The sequence below is a fragment of the Mya arenaria genome, chromosome 13 (assembly GCF_026914265.1).
Source record: "Mya arenaria isolate MELC-2E11 chromosome 13, ASM2691426v1".
Lineage (NCBI taxonomy): Eukaryota > Metazoa > Mollusca > Bivalvia > Myida > Myidae > Mya > Mya arenaria.
In genome coordinates this window covers 43,526,475-43,537,593 of record NC_069134.1, presented here as the reverse complement: position 1 = coordinate 43,537,593, position 11,119 = coordinate 43,526,475, and the positions used below count along the sequence as shown (strand labels likewise).

Sequence of the window (11,119 nt, the reverse complement as noted above, 5' to 3'; positions counted from 1 at the left end):
GTGGTTTGCTCCACACTACAACCAGCTGTTTTATATTGAAATTGTATATTTCGGTATCAGAGACCATACAATTATTATGATAGACGTGTTTGCAATGCATTGTTTAGTTATGTCTCGTGAAAGATTGAAAGAAAAAGAAAGATGATCGTTGGTATCCGCTCGCTTGCTCTTGCCTGTCTTTAAAATATACATTTTCTCCTCATCAAATTGAAATGTAACTAAAAGGAACGCCCAAGCAGCTAGAAAGCATGGTACAATACGACCTTATCACAGGATGAAGCGAAAATGTGTTTTAAAATGCCACTTCAAGCTCATCGTAATGTCATATGACCATTATCTGTAAACTTGCTAGTGTGTATATAGGTCAACATGGTTTATAATCCAGGTGAAACACTGGGATATAGACATATATTTTAATGTAGATTAAGACCGGTCTTTAGATGAAACAAATAAGAACAAACATGGGGGGCAGCTATATGTACCTTCAATAGATCACCGTTGAATAGTCGACAAGAAAGCTCAACATGAACCTTACTGAACTGCCTCGCACACAGCATGTTTGTGAAACATCTTTGATACGGCTGTTCTTTATTCGGGGATTGAGAGGGGTTACGTTTACCTTTACTTTACGACGCAAGACCTATAATGGGGTAAACGGCTTCAGTTAGGGTATCATCACATTCAGTAGGGTAGAGCTGTGGGACCACTCTAGATGTCATTCATCGCCGGTTTCGCGGCACTTTGGATACAAAATGACTCCTTTGGCGAATATCCCATCAACCGATGGGGGTAAAACTCCCCCTTTGGCTTCAAAATTCTGTTTTAGTCACACTTGGGGATGTGACGAGGTCAAGCCATAATGCAGCCATTATAGGGCGCGGGCAGACCTTTATAAACTCAACAACAACAACAGTTAGGGTATCAGTCTTACCGGTGCACAGACATAATTTAACCCAGATAAGAGCTATTGTTGTTCTTTGAACACCACTTATTATACGCGACTTACGCTTCTAGTTCCCCCGGAAGATGACTAGTATATAAGTGGTTAGGCGTTTATTCGAACAAACGACCCCTGTGTTGACAGTTCGGTGACCAGCCACTAAACAACGGATCCTCAAAACTGTTTTCGGTTATTAAGACACTTTCTTTACACACTCATATTTCGAGAGAATTCGTACCACTGCGTTGTAGAAAGAACTACAAGAACTACAATGCACTTCCTCAGTTTAAGACACTGGTACACTTTCTTATATAAAACATCTTTTTCGCCATTCATGACTAATACTGTATGGAAAAAGGAGTTCGTGCATTTTACACAAACATAAAGTTTGTGGTCACCAAGCCGGATAAGTGGGTTTTCTCCGGGTTCTCCGGTTTCCCAAACAACTCAAGACCACACTCTCGCGTAACATCGTGCCAACGAGAGTGATTATTATAATGTTGCAATAACTTGTTTCACAATCGTTGTAAAATAAATATGTTTAGACCAAAGCGCACAATTTATTGCAAGGGTTTCAAAGTAAATTTCTAACATCTATCTGATCTTTTGAAATAGCAAACTAAATAATAGATAAAAACTGATTGAAAATGGTACGTCACAAACAGTTAACACAAGCTTGAATTTTGTAAAAGTTATTAAAAGCAAATGATTACATAATTACCAACTCTAAACTATGAAGCAGTTTTCACGAGGAAACCCGAAAACGTACTGAAGTCTTTATGGATGTAATACGGCTTCTTTCCCTATTCTGCATGTAGCGCCAGCTTAACTGTATCCCCAGATTTCAGATCCAATACGGCCATGTTACTACCGGAACCTCTGAAATTACCAGCAGTTGCTCATGTGGAATAGATACCCGCAACGTTGTCTTTGTTGTTGACCCTCAATGTGGACGAATTGGCAGACCTAAGACAGGAGCTTCTGTAGACAAAAGAAGATTTCAACACACGTATGGAGAACTTCGAATCTACAGTCACGGACCTTTCTCTTGACGTTGCTTCTTCCGCTTAACGGGACAAAAACTTCGAGGGTATGATGTCACCAATGGAGACCATTTTCTCCCACCTCAGATAAGTAGATCCAATAATTTAAATATGCTAGATATTCTTATCTTGCCCACGGGCGAAGATAAAATGCCCGTATGGAAATCCTTTTTAACGGTCACCACATTATAATTACCTCCCTTGTTGAAGACTGGACCGTCAGTAGCATCAAGGAAATCTTGTCTTATGGTAATATTTAGAATGCTAATTTATTATTTCTCGTTTCAAATGTCACCATAAAACAGTTTTCACGCACCATTCAAGAAATAATGCTTCATTTTCCTGAGAACTATTTAAAAAGACCGATTTGACTATTAACATTAACTGGATCACTGCGCGCGTATCCATGACAACCACATATCCATACGCAATTATTTTCACTAAGCACAAAATAGTTCCAGCAAACCTCGTTTCCGCAAACCACCCTACGCTCGGGTCGGAATGAACCTATCTTATAATCTCGGCCATGGAAGATACTTATAGTGTTTAAAACGGTAATAACTAACAATGGTAACGCTTACAACCCTGACACGGGTGAATTTACAGCCCCAAAGGATGGAACCTACGTAATCTATTCCAATATCCTGACGAAAGCTGATCATTATTTATGTAATTGTTCAAGGTCAAAGTTACGTTATGTACAGGGAAGTCGAACTAGTATGGATTGAAGGAAAACAAACACCGTTTGAACGAAGAACGGGCAATATATGTAAATAGGTTTTCTGATGATATATTATACATCTAGATCGATTTTTGAAAACTGGTGCGTTTTTACATCAGTTCACGCTGCCTATATCTTTGAAATATGATTGTTGATGCCCCAAATGGGAGCATACACATTCTATTATAGTCACATTGTCTGTGCTTCCGTTTTGCCCACCACTTTATCGTGTTAAATTGCTATTAACTATGTTCTGTTCGAATTTTGATCAAACTTCAAAAAAAATGAACAACAGCAAAGAAGGTGTGCCAACATTCAAGCTCCCGTCTTAAAGGTCAAGTTCAGGCTTAATCCCAATATGAATTTTATGGTAATAATTCGTGTCTTAGCTGTAATACTGAATTTCAATCGATTTTGGATCAAACTTGACAGAATGTTTGAGCACCAAGCGAACGTCTGTCCAGTTTATATTTCGTGCCGTAACCGCCAAGATAAAGGTCACACTTAGTGATCAATTATGTAACAGGACTATAGTAATAAGTTGTGTCACGTTTGTTGTGTCTTTTAATCAGAGTTCGATCAATTTCACATAATTGTAGAGCAATATGGAAAACTCGTGTCGTATAAAGCAAAGGTTAAGGTCGAAGTCATTTCCTTTAAATCAGATTTAGATCAAATTTCACAGAATGGAAGAGCAGCACGGGAAGATATGTCGTGCAACATAGTGAGGAATCATTTGACTTAAAGGGGTTCTCACATGCGTCACCACCGGTCACAACCGACGTTAACATACAAGTGCCGTTAACCTCTAAAAAACTCTTTTGACAGAAAATATATGAAAGTATTTCTTAACCTATAGATAACAAAACTGCTATTTTCTGCTTCTGCACATGTGAAATATTTCAGATTTGCTTGTATTTTAACGATGCAGTCATTGGCCAAATGTTCAACTTGACGGATTTTATAAAACGATGCAACTTTGAAATTTTGATCCACGATCACCATGTTAAAATAACAAGGAACCACACAAGATAGAAACTCCCCCTTTGTGTCTGACTTGCTAACTTAGGTTTTGCCCATGTCTGTGCACATAGCACAATGGTAATGAATGCAAAAAGGTTTGTTTGTGTTTTTATTCCCGAAGTATGCGCGGCAGATTGCTTTTAATCTGATTTATGCAGCAAATCTGCTTGTCAGTTTCCCAGAAAGCGAATAAATACCATAGATTATGTTGTAAACATATGGCTCAGTAATACAAAATAAACTGCTTATTTGAAAGGTGATGTGTTAGGCAGCGAAAGATAACCTCTATTATTTGGTAGTATACGTGACGACGAGAGCGTGCATGGTTTCAGAGGACGAAAACAAGCTACATTTGCGTTTTTTAAGAAGTATTATGCCACATAAGGGAATGATACATGTATTTCAAATAATGTTAAAATTATGCAACAGTCAATTGTAACCACGGCCCCTCCAGGGGGAATAGCGGGGACTTTGACTTTCGGTCCAGCCAAGCCCGGGAAAACCCCATGCCCGGCGGGGACGAACTGATGGTTAAATCCCCGCCAAATGCCTCTGCACCCCAGGGACCCTAAGTAAGGCACATTCCCTGCTATATTTGGCGCGAATACAAAACCACCGCGTTCACCCGGCACTGCGGGGCCACCGGGAAGGTAAAAACACGGCCCATTTCCCGGCTATCCCCGGTATACCCCGGACCTTGGGGGGCCGTGGTTACAATTGACTGGTGCATTATCTCTCATTCAATTATACTTTATTCTGTTTGTTTATTAATCCAACCACCTGGATTATACTGAAATGAGCCAATATCTGAATATGCATGTATATACAAAAATGATGAGGCAACAGGGACAAGATACAGAATACAGAAATTTCCTTTTCAAATGTATATATTACAAATGAGAAATGACGTAATGTTGATGTAATGAATAGCACTGTTACTTGTATGAATGTCATACTATTTGTTTTAATCCGGAGTTGTTGTAGTGTGCAATAAACTAAGGAATCCGCTTTCTTAAAAATGATAATTTTAAAGTTTATCCAAAATTGGGTTTCAAAAGAAATCCAGAAAACGTACTCCAATCCGAATGAACATAGAATGGCCCCTTTCCGAATGGTCCATGTTTCACCATTTTAACTGTGTCCCAAGATTTCAGATCCAGAACTGCCATGTTGCTTCCAGAACCAAAAAAAGTTGTTGTTCCTCCAGAATATAGAAACGAAACATCAACATTGTTGACTTGCAGAGATGTTTCAAGAGACAGACCTGTTTTTGCCAGGATGTTGGAATAAAACACGTAGGTACCATTGACTGGAGCAGAAAATTCTCCTGTCATTGGATTGTATGAGTTTCCCTTGTTCGCCACAACAGTTTTAAACACAATTGTATTCCAAGCCGGTATATCATCGTAACTTTTGTCCAGACGAGCGAAAAACGCCACGTTGCGAGAGAGTGTTATCAAATGTGCGTCGACAGATTCCAGAATCTCTGTTGTAAGATCTTGAGAGAGACTTAATCTCTTTTCCAGAACACCAACTCTCGACTGAAGAGCATCGAAAACAAGCGTTTGTTGGTCTTGTCTTTCTTTAAGAACTGCTATCTCCTCAGCTAAATTCAAAGTTGGTACAGCGTTTATTTGCGCTGATAAAAATAATACAACGAGGCAAATTGATATCACCACCATTTTCATAGCGCTTCGCCAACAGTGAATGAAGTTTTCATTATTTATTACAATCATACAAACACGTGTTACTTCACGTTCTTAATGTCGAAGATGTTTTGATTTGTGTTCATTCATGACCGAAAAGCATTCAATTTGTCACTAAATATCAAATCCATTCTAAATGTTTAAAATACAAAACATTACTTGTTTGCTATATGAATTATCATGTCAAAACAATTAAATAATGTAATGAAAAAATATTCCTATATATTCTCTCTCTATCAAGCGTGTTAAAACGTTCCAGCGAGCACGTCGTCGAGAAAATATTTGCGAATGTTTGGGGGGGGGGGGGGCGGGGGGTCAGAGAAATGTTTAAACCTATTTTTGGTCATTATAATTTAATCGACGATAATAGATCGATTTAATTACAAATGCATATAGCATCCTCGTGTTTTTTCCAACTCTAAGAACATTCAAGTTAACCATGTCTTAACATGTAAATATGAAAAACGTGTTTACCATTTGTGTCGAACTGTTTAACTAAATTGCGTAGATATTTATTTTATAAACTCATAAAATACACTTACGGACAGTTCAGGTGAATTTGTTTAGTTTATCAAATTCATGTGAACAAATAATTAGTAGTGGTATTCATTTGTATCAACAAATAGGTGTGTTGCTTGCATGTATTCGGTTAACACGTACTCTGATTTTGCGCTTTCGCTTTTTGGGTAAGCACGTTGACGTGACCGTAAGTATTGTTTTCTTAACAAAGACAACGCATCATGAAGACCACTCTGAAAGGTGTCGTTCGGAACTTCTCGACCATTTTCAATAAAAAACTACCTCGGATGTATGCCGGTACATCAGTAGAAGTAGTTCGTAAAATTCTGAATAATGGTATTTATTATTTGTAAGGATTTAACGTGTATTTTGTATATCTAAGTTTAAATTGGTTGTTAGTGAATTGTATAAGTGCATAACTAATTAAGATTACCAAGAGTAAAGGAATTAAGTTTAACTTCTAATTTTAATAACTATGCGATCTACTTGCAGCGTAGTTAAATGTAAAGATTTCTGACATTGTAAACAGTTTATTTACATACGAGGTTGTTTTTGATGGGAAATGGCCAAGGTGTTCCGTATGAGAATACCGCTCGGCGTAAAAACGGTGGATTACAGATCACTAATGGTAGCGCGGGAAATGCCTGCCTTTTGTGACATCAGTTTAATGACGATTTCGAAAAAATACGGCTTATTTGTGGAATTTCTCACTGACTGTTAACAAACAGCTGTTTAATTGAACAAAAGACGATTTCGAAACAAATATACAGCTTGTTTGTAGAATTTGGTCCCGACTGTAAACAATTAGGTGTTACTTAATTGAACAAATGATTTAAAACTGTCTCTGGCGACTTTTCCTGGTGTTATTTAATGTAAAGTTTATGTAATATTAATCAATCCCCGTAGTTTACCAAATTTATAACATTGTATTTTTTTATTAAATTTAATTTGTTTCATGAATAATATTCACTGACACGCATGTAAAAGCCCAAAGGTTCAATTTCAATTTATCCACGAGTAGGAGAAGAACCCGTTCGTTAACCAGAAGAGACACTCTGCTGTATGGTACCCGGCCGTAACCGTTGTGTTCTCACTCAGCACTGCCGTTCGGCCGGGAAACATTCCCCAGTCGGCCGTAAAAGGTATTCCGGTACTCACGAAACTCAAAACTTCCTGTTGTACGTTGACCTCCCACTGTCTGTCTGCGTCCGTCATGTTGTCAATCATGAGACCCATGGTTTTGTAGTAAGCGAACATGTCGATGCCGTGAAAGGCGTATTGCGCGGGTAGCATTTCCCCAAACGCCTTCATTGGAATAGAGGGGGCATATCCTGCTATGTATCTGAAGACTGGGGACGTAAAAGAAGTTGCCATTACCAGAGCCAGATAATGATTTCCACACGTCGATCGGAGGTCTGTCACCATACTTGTCAGTTGAAATTCAGGCGTTTGCACGTTTTCTTGGTAGAGTTTAAGCGCGGTCTTTGCTACGACAGCACCAAAGGGGTGTAAGGCATTGCGGACATAGTCCTGATACTTGTTATCTGCCCATGTCCAGTTACCGACCTCTTGCGGAATTGGCTCTAAATCTACTTCATGGGATGTGGTACCTAAATATCACAATGTTGTTCAGTTAAACATGATTTATCAATTGATACAAAGCTTTGATTCATTAACGTTTCAATTTCACAAATTTAAAAAGGTGGTTAATGTGCCATAAAGATTAAAGACAAGTTTCAAACAACCAAAAAAACAACAACTCACCAATGAGAACAGGTACGTCGCTTCCTATTTTTGCTGTAAACGCTTCAAGAGGAGCTTTTGGTAGAACATAACCTGAAAAGAACTGTCACAAACGTGATTGCACTTTCCTCAAACAATTTGAAAATAAATCAATCCTTGGAAACATCATTTATAGGCTCAGTACAAATCGTTAGAGAACATATTTTAGCAACTAAGTTAAACTTTCTTGGAAAATTTATAAACAACCACACCAAAACAAAAACAGCCGCATGAGTAACTCAGTTAAAACGAATGAATGCCAATTTTTATCCATGTAAAGACTGGGTGAAATGAAGTAGTCCTCAACATTTGGTCTATAGGCTTACTGAGGAGATATCATCATGCCCAATGAATAAATTCACCACTAAGATGCAATTAGTTCATCAATTTTGAACTGAATGTCATTTGTTTCCCTGATTTAAGTTGATGAAAGTCAATGATAATAGAACACTTAAATGTATGCCTTGACTTATCATTTTTAAATGAAATACCTTTCCAGTTTTATCTGACGGCTTGATATACAAGGGGCTAAGAGATATATCTACTACGTGTAGAAACCAAAACAAGTGGTTTATTGTTCTTAAGTTGTAGATTACACATTTTGTCACATGTGCCAAAATTTGGTTTTTAAGATCTACACATACTATGATGACGTAATTACTCAAATAAAGTCCACAAGTACACATTCAAGTAGCGTTTCCCAATATCTCTGTTATATGGTATGGTGCTATTCGAGACAAAACTATGAATTACCATCGACAACCGGAAGAGCGCCATCAAAGCGATCTTTAGCTGGAATTCCAAGAAGGTCGCTCATGCCCCAGTATGGGAACTCCTCCCACGGCACGCTGGCAATCACATGTTCTGGTGACAGGTTGTACAAACAGTTCGCGTCTCGACATCCGGTATTACGTACGAAAACTTGGTTATCCAATTCCGCTTCCGTAGCCGTCTTATTCATGACCGGTGATCCACTGATCGCCCAGGCCTTATGAAAAAGTCCGCGTCCGAGAGGTGACGCAAGCAAAGCGTAAATGGCAGTTCCACCGGAACTCTGTCCAAAAAGCGTCACCTGAAAAAAATGTATTTAGTATTAGAAATACAAAACCAAAAAAAAGGTGGTTTATCAGACAAGTTGAAAGAAACACAGTCTGTGACGATGTATATACTTCAGAAATAAAGTAATAAGAACAGGCTGTAACGAAAATTCGGTATCAAACAAAAAATCATCGTCATCCTTGCGTACTGGATACGCTTTTATTTTCTATCGAATCTTGCGTTCAAAAGTAATGTTTGCGCATCAAACAGGGAGGTTCAGCATCCTCAATCTCTATGATGAGTACCTTATTAGGGTCTCCTCCAAACTGCCGAATGTTGTTCTGCACCCATTGTAGCCCTTCTAGCATGTCCATGAACCCATAATTCCCGGAAGTGTTAGTATGCGAACCACCGCGTAGCATGTCCAGCGACATAAACCCAAACGCGTTCAGACGGTAGTTGATGCTGACATAGACGACGTTATGGTCGCGAGCCAGCTGTTCCGTTGGTGCGTAACCGATATCATGCTGATTTCCGTTTCCAACAAGCAGATATCCCCCGTGTACCCAGAACATTACCGGAAGTCCTGCCTTTGAGTTAAGAGAGGGCGTCCAGACGTTCAGATAGAGGCAATCCTCGTTTCCAAGCGTCATTTTGGCATTGTAAGCGGCGTTTCTCTGAAAACACGGGCTGCCAAACTGCGAAGCGTCCAAAAGTCCACGCCAGCAGTTGCTGTTCGAACTGTTAACGGGGAATGGTGGTCTCCAGCGCAAATTACCAACTGGAGGACTGGCATAGGGAATTCCTCGGAATGAATATGCATCGGAAGTGACGTTATAAAGTCCACGCACTCGACCGCAGTCCACGTTCACGGTCGTATCCTCATCCTTTGCCGGAAAGGTTAAAAACGCGCTAACAACAATTGATCCTGATATTAATAAGACGAGATGGATACATGTATAATACATTTCAACCATCTTTTGTAAGATGTATAAGTTGCATATGTGGTTGTCATTCGTAAGCTTTATATATCATAGATAAGAGATCATTGACAGCAAAGTTTAATATGGGTCTAATGTAAGCGTAGACTCGCAGTGTGAAAAGAAATTCAAAACCATAGATTCAAGCTTATTTTTAAGAAACAAGTGAAAAAATCTTAAGGTTTAATAAATGTACTGCTTAGTTCCTTCGTATCGTCTGCTCGCTAGCGCCAACATTTGGCATATTACCGTCTTAAAAGCTTAAAATGAAAGTAAAATTGTGTGAATAATTTTTTTTTCAACACTATGGAAACCGTCTCTTAAAACCCTCATTTCTTTTTTTAGGAGTTTTAGGAGCCATAAGAATTATGCAATTCTTTGCGAGACTGTATGCGCCTTCACAATGTTATTTTCAGCATGCGTTTCTTATAGATAGCACAACCAAACAAAATCAATTTCTCTCATCAACTTATTTGATATTTATGAAACAAAATACATTCTGATATTTTGGTTTCTTGTTAAAGTATATGATGTCTCCATTTTTCGTTTTAATTAAAGAATGCATTCAGTTAAGGCTCCAAACATTTGCCTAATTATACAGAGTATACACTAAATAGGCCTTTCCATGGCGCAAATCATATCTTCAACTTTAAACTGCAAATCTCCCGAGTAAGGTCAAGGTATGCTTTGAAAACCAGGCTCCTCAATAAGAGCTAATATGTTGTAACATAATGACCTTATTAGGGTATTTTTTGATATAATTAGCTTTTAATTAAATGGATATTTGACTTCATACTGAATATTTAGTAATAAATGTAGGTCATATATGATAGTTAATGAATGCGTAACTGGTTGACAGCCGACTTGGTACAAATGCACAGTAATGCATAAATTGTCATGTAAATTACAAAAACCAGGGATTTTAAGCTGTCATATTTGCCTCATATTCTTGGTATTTAAGTTGGATCATTTTCTCCAGGTTTTGGTAATGAGATAGAGAACTTTATATTGTACTTAGACCTATATTATTATATTTAGAAAGAACATTTTAAATAAAGAATGAACATTGAAACAATTGTTGGTTTATAACTTAAAGATCTATACAGTTCTGCGAGTTCTGTGGCTGTTTCGCTACAATGTTGTATCGGAACACACATTTTATGTAACAGATCATTACATTATCTGCTTGATATTCATTCAATGAACTAAAATGGCATTGTGGAAATAGAAGTCTACCAAGATTGTCAGAAGTCAGAATGACCGCACGCGGACTCATCGGCTAAAACCCCGCGCGCGGTATACCTTAATCACTACAGAACAATACATTCTAGGGATGACAACGAGTAGTAAAATTGATACTCGAGTAC

The 11,119-nt window shown here is 38.2% G+C and overlaps 2 protein-coding genes across 2 annotated transcripts; both read right to left on the bottom strand.

Annotated features, from left to right (window-relative positions):
- Nucleotides 1-4,761: 4,761 nt before the first annotated feature.
- On the bottom strand, nt 4,762-5,409 carry LOC128215286 (heavy metal-binding protein HIP-like). Its single transcript, XM_052921990.1, has one exon. It carries the CDS (start codon nt 5,407-5,409, stop codon nt 4,762-4,764), a length of 648 nt encoding a protein of 215 aa, XP_052777950.1.
- Nucleotides 5,410-6,954: 1,545 nt separating this feature from the next.
- Nucleotides 6,955-9,425, bottom strand: LOC128215285 (para-nitrobenzyl esterase-like). The gene is made up of 4 exons (XM_052921989.1): nt 9,078-9,425; nt 8,488-8,806; nt 7,717-7,788; nt 6,955-7,562 (listed from the first exon to the last, which is right to left on the bottom strand). The coding sequence occupies exons 1-4, from the start codon at nt 9,423-9,425 to the stop codon at nt 6,955-6,957; spliced, it is 1,347 nt and encodes a 448-aa protein (XP_052777949.1).
- Nucleotides 9,426-11,119: the final 1,694 nt, after the last annotated feature.

Excerpts from the sequence above, each read along its gene's own strand:
- LOC128215286 (XM_052921990.1), bottom strand. The coding sequence starts at position 5,409 with ATGGTGGTGATATCAATTTGCCTCGTTGTATTATTTTTATCAGCGCAA.
- LOC128215285 (XM_052921989.1), bottom strand. The coding sequence starts at position 9,425 with ATGACGCTTGGAAACGAGGATTGCCTCTATCTGAACGTCTGGACGCCC. Across the intron at positions 8,807-9,077 it reads TTGGAGGAGACCCTAATAAG|GTGACGCTTTTTGGACAGAG; the intron begins GTACTCATCATA and ends CATTTTTTTCAG. Across the intron at positions 7,789-8,487 it reads CGCTCTTCCGGTTGTCGATG|GTTATGTTCTACCAAAAGCT; the intron begins GTAATTCATAGT and ends AGTTCTTTTCAG.